General features: G+C 42.2%; 1 protein-coding gene across 2 annotated transcripts in view; it reads right to left on the reverse strand.

Annotated features, from left to right (window-relative positions):
- The window catches only part of ALK (ALK receptor tyrosine kinase), a 307088-nt gene that overhangs the window by 164279 nt on the left and 126971 nt on the right, over positions 1-15838 (reverse strand). For both annotated transcript variants that reach the window (XM_036380516.1, XM_036380515.1), the window contains exon 4: positions 1724-1925. In XM_036380516.1, coding sequence (XP_036236409.1) covers positions 1724-1925 — 202 coding nt within the window. The remainder of the gene's footprint in view (positions 1-1723; positions 1926-15838) is intronic.

A 15838-nucleotide genomic window follows, 5' to 3' on the forward strand; every position in this document is an offset into this window, starting at 1 on the left:
GAGGAGAGTTACTGCCTCTTGCAGTGAAGGACAGGACCAAAGGAGGAGGGGAAAATGAACCAGCTGGTGGCTCCAACTGGAGTTTTCCAGCACATGGAGTACCAAGGAGTCAGACATACAAACCCATGAAAGCCACAGGCACATCCTTAGCCATCTACACCCCACAGAGACACTGTTGGGGAGCAAGCTGCACTTCTGGCAAGCATATGGGACAGTCAAGCTATAACCAAAGCCACCTTCTGCAAAAGCACAAACCCTCTTTACTGCAGTGACGATCTCCATCTGCAACACACAGCTGAGTCATCCATGTTATCCCCAGCAGATGGCAAAGGCGGGAGTTTGTTACTGTACTTAAAGCAATCTTTCCCTTCCCTTCTAGGCTCCTTACATTTGGCACTCGCCTGGGCTCCCAGGGAGCTCTGCCCACCCACAGATCCGAGGCACAGCTCCTCCATGCTGAGCATTTCACACACAGCAACATTCCCCGGGAGTGCCAAGGAGCAGAGGCAGTGCCAACACAGGAGGCACTTTGCACAAAGCATGTTTATTAGCTGTGACACAGAACACAGCATTTGCAAAGAGCTAAGGAAGAAGACAGCTGCTGTGGCTCCTCTAATTACCTCTCCCCAGACATCAACAGCAATTTACAATTTGGATGATGTTGCTGGAACTAAGTATGATCTAGATCCACACACAAGCTCTCCTCCTCACTTTTATAGGCCATGTGTTATACAAGAATTACAACTATTCAAACTGTTTCTATGAGTTAGGTTATCTCCTGCAAGGCTTTTTATTGCACATTCTCCTTTTGCTACTGGAAGGTACAGAATTTGCTACAGACAGTAATCAGATAATTACATCTTGTTACGAGGACAAGCCAGCAGGATTTGCTATTAGGAACTCTCTAATCTATCACATCAAAACAAAGAACATTTGAGATGTTTCATAAAAATTATGCTTCCTAACACATTTCACAACAAAGGTAAGAAATAAAAATTTTAAATAGTCAGTATATAGAGCAGGTAGAACATTAGCCTCACATATATCCAAATTAAATTCCGAGTTACTCTACTCCTACAACATCTTGAAATATTTACTGTGTTCATCTCCTGCTGTTTTGCTGCTAACAAAAATTTAAAAGAATACACAGGAAGTCTGACAAATTAAAACATCATCAAGATTAATTGCACAAAGAGGATAAAACATTTCAAACAGTTGCAACCTTGAAAGATCAAAAGCTTTCCTCCCCTGCCAGTAGTTCTGAACAGCTTTATGGGCAAAAAAAAATCAGAAGTGAAGACGAAACTGAAAATGTATGCAGGCACATGAAACTGCAAAGACTCAGTAGATATTCTAAGCCCAATAGTATACGTGGGTTAAGAAGTAGTAAAAAGCAATCACACAGAGAGAATTAAGCAGAAAACCTTTAACCTGAGGATGAGTACCCACACTCTACCTGTACCTGCAAGCACTGAGAATAAATATGGTGTTGACTTAGAAACTCAATTACCTGGATCCAGAAATTTGCTAATGTTTTGTATAATAAAATAAGCACCAACCTCCACGTTCTACGATATTTTAGACCCATGCCAGACAAGCATCTTGTCAGTGGCATGTCCTGCTCCCCTCAGATGGGCAGCATGCATTTTGTGGCACTATGGCTACACAGTCGAGTGATTTTTCTCAATTCAAGCTGTGAGTCAAACGAGGGGATGAGACTCACCCGTGTTTCTCTGGACTCTCCTCTGACAGGATTTCACTGCTGCTCTCATCAATGGGATGGACACGAGCAATATATTCTCCACTCTGCTGGTAAAACTTGTACACAGCCACTTGAACCACACATTGATCACTGTTGCTCCTCAGCCAAGGGCTCAGGATGGTGGGGCTCAGCCTCTCTGATGTGTTGAGAAACAGAAAAGAACCTGGAACAGAGGATGCAACAAGAAAGCTTTAACAATTAGAAAAACCCCAAGGCCCCCTAGATTACAGATGAATAATTTCAAGTTTTATGTCTCAGCTCGTTCTGCAGCCCTTCCATACCTCATTTGCCAACTAGTTTGGAAAGCTTGCCCATTTTCTATTAAACCTATCAGGATTAAAGCAACACTTCAAGTCATCTCTGAATGGTCCAAAATAAAAATTATATTTACATTTAACTCCCAGAAGACAAAAGCCCACACAGGTGATTAAGGAGTTTTAGCTTTAGATTCTTGTCTTTAACCCCTCAGGTCTGGTTCAGACCCAAGTATATTAGCATTGGTTCTGCTGGATCCTGATTTACAGCTCTGGTATATTCATATTTATTTAGAATACTTTATACTGTATCTAGTCCTCTCACCCAAATAAAGAACACCAATTCAATAGCTTTTCTTATGCTCTTCTATAAACAGAAGACTGCAGCAGTTTTAAGTCTAATATTAGAGACAGGATAAAGGTCTGACACAGTTTCATTTCTTCAGCAATTCATTCTAATGTATTAATTTTATATGCAGCTAATCCACATTAAACATTTCATTATTATCCACTACATTGACTCCCTCGGCCTAATTCTATTTCAATACAATCTGAGGCTTATCCAGTGGGACAGAGGTAATGTATTTTCATCCCATTGCTGCTCATTTCAGGTGAGTCAAATGACTCCCTTTCGGCAGCTGACTAATTTATCAATTTGTCCACAGAACAAGCACACTGGAGCCTGTAGCTGGCAAATGAAAGGGACCAACCCTCAGAGCAAGAAAAAGCATGATATTCCACAAATTCTAGCAAGACTGGTCAGGAAATGAAATCTCATTGTCTTGATTACCTGGAGTGTCCATTAACACAGCCTGTCTGTTAATACTGAAAACATGCAGGTCTCATGAAGAGTAATTTCATTGAGAGAGAAATTAAGGCTCAACAGGGCTGTAATTGAAGCTTATTTTTAAATGTGCATGAATTTCAGCCAGAGCAGAAGCTTGTTTTTGAAAATGCCAAGGTTGCAGCTTCAGAGAAATGATCTCCTACATCACTGAGCATGGCTCATATGATGTCCAGGCTGTCTAAGGAATACTGTTGAGGAGCTACAAATGAATCCTTCTCCTTTTCACCTCAGTGGGTAAGCTCTGGAGCAGGAGGTACAAAGCAGCCACTCTGAGCTCCTGCAGCAGTTCATGCTCCTTCCATGAGGCATCTGGTGAATAGTCCTTATTTGATTGTCCTCAATTCTCTCCACTGAACTGAGAGTCAAGAGCTCAGATTTTAACAGCTCACAGTCAGGTGCTGGTTTAGAACACAGGAACTGCACTTGTGTTCACAGATGTCCCCTCTGAATAAGTCTGATTTGGCAAATCATCCCAGGTCACACAAAGGGCAATAACAGAAGGGCTACAAATGAAAACTAGATTCCTATCAAACACTGTTTCCCTCACATACGTACATTTATCATACACAGCATTTTTTATATATTTGTCAAAAAGTGTTCTTGACATTCACACCACATTAATGACATCTAAAACCAGAAAACATCTGTACTGAAAGAAACATTAAGAAATACATAAAGTACAGCCTGCTCAGATGTCAAGATTTTAAAACAGAGGAGAGCAAAATGCAGTCACAGCTTTTCTTCCTTAATAACAAGATTCCTGTGTCTAAATAATAGTCTTTAATACAGTTGCTAATGGAATTGTTTGATGAATTTAAACAAAGTTTTTGCCATCATTTTTGTTGGTCAGTAAAAGGGAAAAAACCTCAACAACACAAAATCCAGCTACATGTATCATCCTTCCCTGTCTCTCCCTTTTGTTGCAAACAAAAGAGAATTAGAGCAGTAAATCTTGTGGCTTTAATTTTACTATCCCCATAAGAACAATGAAATCTCTGACATGAAAGGGAGCAAAGAGATTTCTGCTGGTGGCAGAAAGACACTAAGTGTTGCAATAATTGCTGATGGTAACTTGCCAGGTGCAAGAGCCATTTGCACACCTTACTGCCTTGCAACAGGGAATCAGATTTTAAAAATAACAAACAAAGGCAGCTCTCATTCCCTCTTTTCTTGCAGTAAAGTTCTAAATCAAGGGAGCTGCCAAGGATAGTTCCTCTTATGCCCTGACTTGAGGTCAGGTTTGAATCATCAATGAAGTCCAGTAGTAGGCCGGGGTGGCTGCTACAGCAAATTTGTGAGTCACAAATCTCCTTTGTTCTGACTTCTTTATTTCTACTCTCTGTCTGCAGGGCTCACACTGTGCAGTTGCAGCTTATTACTCATCACATGGCCAGTTGTACCTACTGGTGTATATTGCTACAAGGAATACAGTTTTGCCATGGTGGGGTTACCCCAGCACACTGCCAGGATGCTGTTCCCAGGAGGACACAGCTGCTGTGAAGTGGTAATCATTGCAGAGGGCACAGCTCCACAATGGATTACACTGTGTTGGCCTCACCACCAACACAGTCTTGTCAGAAATGTCCTCCCACTGCATACTTTTGGGGAGATCACCTACCTGGGCAAATACTAGAGCTAAAAGAGATTGATTTTTTTATAATATATACATGTTTGTTTTATTTTAAAAGACGAGGGAATAAACTCAACTTTGTTCTTGCTTTTGAAAGCTCAACTACCTCACGGGTGACTTCATTGTCTGCAGCAGCATTCTCCTTCTGCTCTTACTGCTCTTTTAGTTTGTAAGTGCCAAGCAAAGAACTATCAGAGTATCACTTAGCTCTGGTGTTATGGGAACAGTTTCCCAAGTTGAAATGGAGGTGCTTACTTTAATACCACAGACATTTTCTTATACAGCAGAATTTGAAGATTCTGGGATTAAGGCACGGCACCCACAAAGGAATAATTAATGAATCTGACGTGAGAAATGATAAATTCTGAACAGAAATCCGTATGCTTCTCCCTTCCCTCAAAAGCACAACCTCTCAGGCACTGCCTGACACTGTTTCCTGAGGTGCTCCCCCACAGGATCAATATGACCACCATTTCCAGGACCAGCCTAGAGACTGCTCCTTGGACTAAAGGGATCACCTGGAGATCAATTCCACATCCCCGCCAAGGGATACAAGAACATTCTATTTCACAGCAAGAGACTTTCTCAGCAAAACCAGAAGCTATCTGTTCACCTGTATTTCCCCACAGTGGGAATCCATGTGCCAGGCTTTGAGATCATTCTGTAGACTGTATGACTCCAGGGTTCTAGCTAGAATTGCCTTGCCATTATTTTCTCCTATTGGCTTGCAGCTCTAATAAGACTCTTGGGATCCCCCTGGGTGAATAGAACAGAAAAAGCACTGCAGCTTCCACCAAACTTCTGCTGCTGCTTAGGTACCAGGGGACATAAGCTGAGATGAAAGGTGCCACCATGGTTCAGGCTGCCAGTGTGACATTCTGCTGCTCAGGACTCTGGAGGGTCTGTTTTTTATCACAAAGATCTTCACCAATGAGTCACTGCAGGACCCTTTTGCTACAGGTTTTTAATTGGACCCTAGCTGCACAATGTGATGCTGATATTGAAGAGATGCAGTTAAAATAATGAAATTGTAACTAGATATACACCCACACATCCAGGCACTTAGCACTTCTGGGGTCCTGAGGACATTCATCATTATCACACCGAAGCCAAGGTTTGCAGAGGGAACAGCAGTCAGTATTTTGCTCCCAATATACCCATGTTTGTGTTATATGACAGAAGAGCTACTAGCTGATACTGCTCTGTGGTGTTCCAGAAAGTGCTGGTCTAAATGCAAATACTTTATTTTTCATATTCCCTCTAAACACTCACATACTGTGTGACAAACCTACCAATAATATTCAGCTTCTAATGATAATTTTTCCCTGCCTATTTTAAATAGCTGTAGTCATAAGGCAGTAGTGTTACTCATCCTCATATGTTGTGTCTGATAACATCACTGGCAACTTGCTGTCACTTCAGACAAACACACATGAAAAGATATTTATGCTTTAAGCACAGTAGATTATTGCAGTTGACATAAAAGGAATATTACAAGACAAATTAATATTTATCCTGCATGAAAAATTGCTGTTGATCCTTTGGAAACTTGTTTACAACATTTTAACATTCATGTCACACAAAGGGAAGGATGGTTTATCAGCTTAGTAGCAAGATGTTTTTGAGGTGATGAAGACAGCTTCAAGTTCTGCTGTTCAGGACTAATGAGGTAACAGATTATATATAAACAAGAAAACTGATGTTAAAGTACTATGCAGGCACAGACACACTGAACAAAGCACCTGTCCAAAAAAGTTTTCCAATGAAGAAATACAAACTGGAAAGCCTACTACTTAAACCCACATCAGCAACAAAGCCCATTCCCACAATCCCTGGCCCAACATCCTTATCTGATGTGGATGCACAAACCACTTGAAACTCGTGCCAGGGAATGCTGAAGCAACCCTGAGATGCTCTCAACACAGAGCCATTCCTCCGGTAATGCCATTCCTGAAGGTAAACTTGGAGTCCTATTGCAAGCTCTTTGAAAAGCTGGTCATCTGCAGCTACCCAACAGCTTTGAATGCACCCTGCTAACTGCTCATATCCTAAATCCTTCCTGCTCAGTCCTGGGGGAAAAGCATGGACAGAGCCAGGTCAGGTTATTCTGCTCAACACCTCATGATGCTCATCGAGGTCAGTGCAACCCCATTGCATCCTTGGACCTTTCTGAGCCAGCAGCCCAGGAAAAATGGGTGGAACCCAAAAAGACAGCAGCCTGAGAAGTCACATTGGGAAATAGGGGTCATCAGCAAAGTTTTCACCTCAGAAAATAGCAAACAGCTCTTCTGGACAAATACATTGAGGCAATTCTTCAGCTTGCAGCTGAGGTCTAGTATATCCAGCATGTGATGGGGCTGACCTAATGAAGAGCAGCTCTGTGGAGAAGGACCAGGGAGCCTCAGTGGGTGACAAATTGACTGTGAGCCAGCAGTGTGTCCTCACAGCCAGGAGGGCCCATGGGATCCTGGAATACATTGGGGAAGTGTGGCCAGCAGGGCAATGGAGCTGATCCTGCCCCTCTACTTGGCCCCACCTGCAGTTCTGTGTCCAGTTCTGGGCTTCTTAGTACAAGACAGACACAGAGCTGCTGGAGAGGGTCAACAGAGGCCACAGAGATGGTGAGGGGTTTCTCTCTCTTGTGAGAAGAGACTGCAGGATCTGGGCCTGTTTAATGTGGAGAAGAGAATACTGAGAGGGGATGTCATTGATGCATGTAAATATCTCAAGGTGCCAAGGGGATGGTGCCAGGCTCTGTTCAGTGGTGCCCAGAGGATGAGGAGCAATGTCTGTAAACTGAAACACAAGAAGTTCCTCCTCAGCGTGGGGAGGAATTTCTTTACACTGAGGGTGGCAGAGCCCTGGCACAGCTGCCCAGGGGGGCTGTGGAGTCTCCCTCCCTGCAGACATTCAGAGCCCACCTGGACACGCTCCTGTGTCACCTGCTCCAGGTGACCCTGCCCTGGCAGAGGGGTTGGAATGGATGATTTCCTCAGATCCCTTCCAACCCTAACAATTCTGTGATTCTGTGAAAAGCAAGACTCAAAATACAGCTAGGCTGACTTAATCTGATCACACTTATAAAGCAGCAATTTAACAATCTTTGCAAAACTGATAGATTGTTATTCTGAACATAAACTCCATCTTCCTAGTAAAAGGATTTTATTACCTTTCACGTACAAGTTCAATACTCTACCAGATTAAATTAGAGCTGTAAAAACTATTAACAGTCAACGTCTGTTGGGGACTGTACAGTAGAAAAAATTATTTAAATCAAGTTTTATAGTCTTTAGAGATGCTGACTGGAGAGAACATTTCCACTAGTATCACAAAACATCCCACAGAGCTGGTCTTTGCATTCTTCATTTCACACTTGACTTTCAAATTAACTATTCAAGCAAAACTCTCGTAGCAGGAGCTCAATAGCTAGCAAAAGCCATGAAAGAACTGGACACTACCTGAGTGACAACATTAAAGAAAAGATTCTGTTATACTTTTTCTGGGCTTATATACACAGATTTTCTAATTGCCTCATCAAGGCTCCAAAATGTGCTGAATGCGAAGAATGTGAACGGTCTCCAGTGCTGAGTGCAATGTGACTGCATAAGCACCAGAAGATTTGCAACCTGCTGTACTTGCCTTGGACTTAAAATTCATGGAGGTAACAGCCTTTGAATTATTACAAAATTTGGAGCTGAACAATTCTTAACCATCTAATTATGGTAATTGGATGATATCTTACCTCTCTGGGAGTCGATCAGAGTTCTGCCATTAGCTGAAATAGAACAGGGATTTCACTTCTAATACCAAGCAGGAGTGGGAGCACGTTTCTCTGAATGATGCAAGAGCAATTCAGAAGCTCTAATGAATTCATACTAACTCTGGTGGGCATGTCATACATTTTACAAATGGACAAGTTAGGGCAGACATTAAACAACTGCAAACAGCATGCAGCCAAGATTGGTATCAGAGCTGAGATCTGGAAGTCAAAACTCTTTAAAATTATCTTCTATTTCAAGTATTTTTCATTTCCTAAGTATAAAGGGGAAGGCCAATAATCCATCAAAGCAAAATAAAGTAAAATTTTGTCCTGTTACTAAGGCATCAAGCAAATCTGATTTTCCCCCTATAAGTTCTTCTAAATTCAATGGCTTCACTCATATAATCTTGTCCCTCAAACAACTAATGTTCACTGCCACCCCTGGGAACTGCAGCAGTGTTATAGAAACGTGATTTGAAGCTAGGAAAGACAGGAGTCCTTCGTTTTCTCACACTCCAGTCCCAGAAATTTTCTTTATTATTTTAACTATTCTCTTGGAGGCAACCTTGAAGCTTACACACAGAGAGAGGAGTCTCCTAGTAGTGACCTCCACACAATTCTTTCACAGATTTCCCCTGTCACTTCCCTATGCTCAGGTGCAGCACGTGAGCTGCAGTCCAAATGAATACCCCCTAAAGATTTATTACTATTTATCAGTTTAAACTCTAATAATCCCTAAATAGTCATATGGAAAAACTGGAACTCATCACAGTACTCTTTAGACAGACAACAATAAAAGATGTTTTTCTCACAAAGCAGTTTAGATCCAGTTTTTCAAAAGGAAAGTCAGATGGAAGAAGAAGAAAACAATTAAAAGCTCCAGGTATTGCCTTCTGTAACAAGAGCTAGAGCCAGATGCTGTTACAGCCCAATTCCTAAATGACTCAGCAACGTTTGCTCCCAGCTAAAAAGCACTGAACTGAAAAAAGTAGTTAGTTAATTAAAAACTTAAAATTCAATGCTGAAATTAAAATCTTTCCTTGAGAATGACAGAAGAGTCTTTAAATAATTCTGCCTTGCACAGCTGATTAACCAACATGCATCTTCTCTTTTGCTGCTGACAGAGGCCAAGAGCAGGCTGCTTTTGAGATGCCTGTTCTGAGATGAGAGGATGGGAGAATTTTCTGTCATCAGTGAGCAAGACAGATCTAAAGGGAAAGCTAAGAGGAAGCTGGTCCTGTCAGTAAAAACAGAGAGGCAGAATGCCTGTTCAGGAGCTCCATGTGTGCAGTAGTTAAGGGGAAGGTGTGAAAGGAAGCCTAGTGCTGTGCCTCTAAGTTGCTGTTTTGCCCTCGAGTGTGCTTATTCCATTACAGTCAGGAGGCTGGAAGCGTAAAAATTAAGTTCAGCAATACTGTGACGCACAAGTACCTGAAAAGAAATGTGCCTGGAACAGAATTGCAGCTCAGTGATGTCAGAGACCACGTTAAACAAGTAGTTAGTACTGCAGGTTAGTCCTCTGAAGAACTAGAAAGCCACAAGAGAAGGCACCTAATTAAATCTCTGTGGTGTAGCCCTCCTCCTTCTGCATTCTCTGTCAGGATTAAACTCATCACACAGAAGCTGCCATTATGTCAGCTTTAAGTGCACAGGAGTCATAACTCAGACCATTAGAGAGCTCTGACATTGGTCCACAGATAACATACATAAGATAAATCATAACAAGATGATGCATTTTAAGGTCTCATACATTTCAATTTGTTGTTGTCATCATCTTCTCCACGTACATGCATGTACATCCATGCACACAGTGCCAGCAGTCTATTAGCTGGCCAGCTGTCACTGTAAGTGGTGGGAAATGTGATGATCCTATCCAGAGCTTGTTAAATGCCTCATAGCATAAAGCATCTGTCACCAAATCCCTGCTCATCCTAAGGTTCAGCCATCCTTCCTCCATCTCTAGTCCACACCACTTCCATCCACCTGCCTGTCAGTAACTCAGGTATCACTCTGCATGCCAGTTTTCTTTGGCAGACCCTTCTGACTTATCTTTTAGCCCTAGAGGTTCCTCATACTTTCTGTGCTTTCCTAAGTCATCATTGCAAGGATGAAAAGGGAAGAAAGTGCCTTGGCACAGCAGTTAGAGGATGGAAAGAAATGCAGATGGCAGAAACCTTTTGAGGACCCTCTGCTCTCCTGTGAAAGCTGTCCTGGCTGCTGGTTTTCCTCTGCTCACTCAAAAGCCCCACTTGACATTCACGTGTAAGAAAAAAAGCAAGCTTCACCCACATGCCTGTTGTCAATGAGCAGACAAGTGAGGGGACAATGACCTTTCCCCTAGGTGTGACACAGAGTTAGACTTTCTCTGAATGTTGATGGACATGCTGAAAAATGCTGAGGCAATCAATGACAGAAGAGGATTCCACCAGCTTACACAGTTTCTGTTCCCTGGGCCCTCAATAATTTATTTGTTCTCCAATAACACAGTTAAACTTCACACTTAAGATAGCATTTTAGAAATTCAAAACACTGCAGAAAAATTAAATTATTAAACCTCAGAACGCTAAAGATCCCTTTTCCAACTTGAAAAATACAATACGAAAGTGAGGGGCTTGCCTCATAATGTGGTAAAATCAGGCATCACAGAGGATTAGTAGTCTAAACTGCTCAATTGCCAACAATCTTATTTATGATGGCAACATATATTTGAAAGAGCTAGTTTCATCTGCTTCTTGCTGTTAACTCTTTAATTAAAACTCTACCTAATCTGCCTTTCCTGTGAAATAAAACAGATTCTCCTTTCTATTCCAGAGACAGGTGAAGGAGGGACAATGGTTCAGATGAAGGCTACATGTCCTGGTGGGATGAGACTGGACTCAGCTGTCTGCTCTTGGTTCTGGCCTCTCAAAGAGCTTCCAGTACAAAGAAGCAAACAGCCTATCCACTGCTGTCACCGTTTTAAAATGGGATCACTGAACCAGAGCAACTGGAAGGTCCTTCCATAGGTCTCCATCCAGTGTCCTGCCCTAAGCAGAACCATCACTGACACTAGAGGAGGGCAGTTACAACTTCACTCAGCCAGCTCTCAAAAGCCTCCAGGCATGGAGATTTGCCAGCCTCTCTGGGCAACCTGTTCCAGCACTGCACCCTGCTCCTGGTGAGTCTGTGAAATCCAAGCTGGACCTCCCAAATGGGAAGCTGCTGCCACCACCTATTGTATCCTCTGCTATGGTGGAGAGGTATTTGGCTTTACCTTTTCTGTGTCTCTCTGCTGGGTGGTTGTGGCCACCTCCAGCTCACCTCTCCCCAGCCTAAGCCAGCCCAGCTCCCTGCAGCTCTCTGAGGGGGAACATCCTGCAGGCCCTGAACACACCCAGCCCCACTGGGCCCTGCCGGTTTCCCCGCATCCCCCTTGACCTGGGAAGGGGAGCCAAGGCCAGACACAGGCCATGTGTGGCCCCACCACTGACCAGTCCCAGAATACGTAACTTCTCCCACCTGGATAACCATCCCACCTGGATGTCTCCCTCCTATCTTATTTTGGATGGCTGCCTACCCTATTTGTTATGGGTTGGGTCTTCCACAACCTGCAGGTCTTCTTCAGCAGGACTACTCAAGGCCACCACTTCCCAGCCTGGGGAATGGGATACTGCATCAGCAAATCCTGGTGCAAAAGAAGAGCTTATTACTTCTGATGGCTCCACAAGGCTCCTGTTAAGACATTCTTCAAATTTACCAAGGCCCCTCTGGAGCAAAATTTTGCCATTCACTGCATCAGCAGAGTCCCCTCTCCTTTCAGTGGAGGATCACCTACAAATTTGACCAGTATCTCATTTTCTAGGTCATGGCTAAGAATACTGAGCACTACCAGCCTCAGTTCTGACTCTCCCAATCCTTGCTGCCCTTTCCTTGAACTCATGCTATTACATGCTGAGGTCTGTAAAGGTAAAGAAATGCACTGAAATTCACGTTCCCAGTATCATTTGTCAATAAAATTGCTTTAACATGTACCGAGGAAGACTAATGGATTATTTGGAACACTTCATTCCCCCATGGGCTTAGGAGACTCATTGAAGGCCAGAGCTCTTTACAGAGAGTACCTCAAAGTCACTGCACCAGAGTTCAGGAGAATGAGGGAAAGGACAGCTGGCAGCTACAAAGAGACAGACAGTGACAGCAACACACATGGAAACAAAGAGGAGCTTCAGTCATGTCGACAGTGACCACTGAAGCACAAGTAGCTCAAAATGTTTTTGCTACATGACAAACCATAATTTCTGTGCCTTGTCTCCTCAGTTGGCTTTTCTTATTGTGATTGCACTGTGATTCACTTGAAAATTACATTTCTGCTGAGGAAGAGCCATTTTTTCTTTACTTGTTCTGCAAACTGCCTATCACACTTTTGGGCTCTGAATACTGTGAACTGACTGAAATAATAAGGACACTACTTTTTCCAGCAGTGAAAGTGCTGGGAAAAATCTCCACTCTTCATGCAAGCAAATACCCATGGGGCTTCAATGTTGGTTTCACATGAGTACAAACTGTAGAAGTTCAAGCTCTCGATGCACATTATGGAAGAAAGACTGTACAGCTCTTTTGCTCTAAAAACAAAAAGCATGGCCACAGGGGATCTGCCCACTGAACAGGGCATGCCAATCATCTCACATGTTGCAATCCTACCTTCAGCATGACTTACAAATCAATCCTTTGTCTCAAGAGAGAAATGTTTATCTTAAAAAACAAATTTTGACAGCAAAAGGCCTAACTATAATGGAGGAAGGGTACATGGAAATTTAACTAAACAGGACTAATCATGATACATCACTTTTGATACATGATACATGACTTTACATAGCCACGATACATGACTTTTCTTCTTCCAAAAAGAATACTTAAATGTCTCTGAAATGTCACCACAGAACTACTAAGCATTTCTACCTCAAAAAACAAAGTGCTACATAGATTGTCAGGGGAAAGGTAGTTCAAGGTGTATCTGCAAAGATATACAAAGCTCTTGCAACCAACTACATTCACTTTTCTGCCTTACTGAAACTATCTAATGAGAAAAAAAATCAACTAGTCAGACTTATCATTCTGCTGGCATCCTGAACAAATTACCTTTAGCTCATTGACATTCTAATTTTCTAGAAACAGGCATAGTTATGCTAGAAAGGTTATGACTTGTGTATTTATCTTCGTTACAATTATTCTATGCTCTTTTCACTTCCATAAGATATAGCATAAATGAGAAATCCCATTTTATTTGGTTTTTGCTAGTTGCAGAATGTAAGAATTACTGTCTTATTAAAACACTATTTCTCTACTCTAGTTTTAGTCTGGAGATAACAGAACAAGGAATGGATGGCAGGGTGAATTGGAAATGGATTGTGGCTCATAACAGGGATTTTACACAGCTTGGAATGACAGTCTTCTTAAGAGTTTAGAAGCTGGTTCTGCCCAACAGAGAAATTGCAGCTGATGGTTTCAGTGAGTCCCCACCACAAAGCCACTACCGTTATCAGTACCATAGTGAGCCATCTCAGTGGTAAGCTGGTGTAATGAAACTTTTGTGGTTCCTGCACTGCAGACACACTGTGGATTTTGACCTCAGTGCTGCTTCATTCTATCTGCACTAAGCCCAAATTGCCCTCCAGTGCTTATCCCTGGGGAGCAAAGCCCCAGTGAATGTTACTGCTGGATAGCAAGTGCAGGAGGTACAGAAGTGATTCAGGAGCCCTGGCATATGAGTGGGGACAGCTTGCCTTAACACAACTATCCTCATCCTCAACTTCCCACCCTGGTGACAGATGACTTTCCTGCTAGTGGAGAACAAGTGGAAACACTTCATTTCACAAAGTGATGCATTATGGTAACTGGTGCAGTATTTTATGCAACATGGTACAGATAGAATTCAAAAGTAAGCAGAGTGAATTTAAGGTACTTTTGGGAAACCACCCATGTTGTTCTTAAATTCACAGTGGTCACTGGTGTTCTACAGGACAGCAAGGAAAGATGCTTAAGCCTTAGTTTTAATAAGGCTACTTTTTAAAGCCCATACTGCAAAACATCGTAGTAATAAGAGAGGAGAGATCTTACCTGTTATTTTTTATACTTTTACATCATTCACATAATTTGCCTCCATTTTGCATTTCACCTGCAGGTCACTTTTCTTTTCATGATTGTGCTGCCTTCCTTTCCTAATTGGAGGCATTAGCACAAGGCTGCCAAGTCTTGTGGCAAGGGATGTTATTTAAAACCAGACAAGATTCAGCTTTCTTTGACTTCAAACAAAACCTTATGACCACCTGTCAAATGATCCAAGGTTCAACAGACCCATGTTTTTTTGAAAGCATCACTTGTGGCCTTAAATCAGCCTGGCAGCCTTTTTTTAAGGGTGGAAAATAAACTCCCCTAGGAATAAGCTAGTGGAAGCAGCAGACATGTGAGCTGTAACACAACAGTGAAGAGCAGAGAATTCTCCTATTTCCAATGACATCCAGCCACACAGGATTTACTGCTATGGCTTTTCAATAACCCAGGTCCTACAGAGAGTGAATGTGCTATAGACTGTTATGAAGTGGTTGGCAGAGACTCCATAAAGGTTACAGGAGATACCCAAGCTTCACTGAATAATGCTCCCTCCCTCTTTGCCTTTTAGATAAAAAGAAATATTGCAAGGTCATATGCAGCAGAAATACACTGCTGACAGCACATCACAATGGAGGCTCTAAAAAGCTCACAGGTGTTTGTGCATGTATGTCATACCTGACAGCATGCACTCTCACAGCTCCTGCAGGCAGCATTTTTCATCCCAACTGGCAAGGTTTTAATGGCTTTTCTATTAAACTGATTGTTTTTGTTGGATTTTTGGGGTGTTTTTTTATTAACAAAAAGGGAAAACAACACGTCTTTTCAGTTCATTACAAACATGAACTGCTCCTGAAGGGAACATGGCAGACACTTGTAGACTGAGAAAGCTTTCAAACCATTTCCATCTTTGAAGATGAGCTATTCAGGGTATTTAATTTAGTTAAGTCTCACTATGGCTGTAAGCCCTTGTTCTAGATATGCAGATAGATATGGTTGATAGGTTTTTTCCTTTAGGAAAAATGTGCAAAAGGAAGCAAACAGAACTGCTGAAACAGAATAACTGTGTTCTTTTGGCAGCCTTCAACACTGAGCAACTACTGCATTTTATTGTTCAGGGGAATCCCGTTTTTCCTATTAAATGTAATCATACACCTACCAACATGACTCTCGCATTGGGGGAAAAGATCCAGTAGTCACTTTCAACTTCTGGCATTCTTGTAAGAAAATTAAGTGATTTGGAACTCTGAACAGGAGATGGAGACAGAAGAAAGCTGGTGAGGTGCATGAAATTGGCATCCTCTCTCCAAAGCTATAATTCAGCATTCCAGCATAAACAAATGAGATGCGGAATCTTCAAACTGTGATTTGAGATAGTTGATGTTCAAACCTCTGCCAAGAACTAAACACCCTGATATGAAAGCCAAAAATGACAGGACTGATTTACAGTGACCATCTCTTGCTATGCTTTCTTTATACACTGTTCCCTTCCAAACCA

The sequence above is a fragment of the Molothrus ater genome, chromosome 3 (genome assembly GCF_012460135.2).
Source record: "Molothrus ater isolate BHLD 08-10-18 breed brown headed cowbird chromosome 3, BPBGC_Mater_1.1, whole genome shotgun sequence".
NCBI classification, from domain to species: Eukaryota; Metazoa; Chordata; class Aves; order Passeriformes; family Icteridae; genus Molothrus; species Molothrus ater.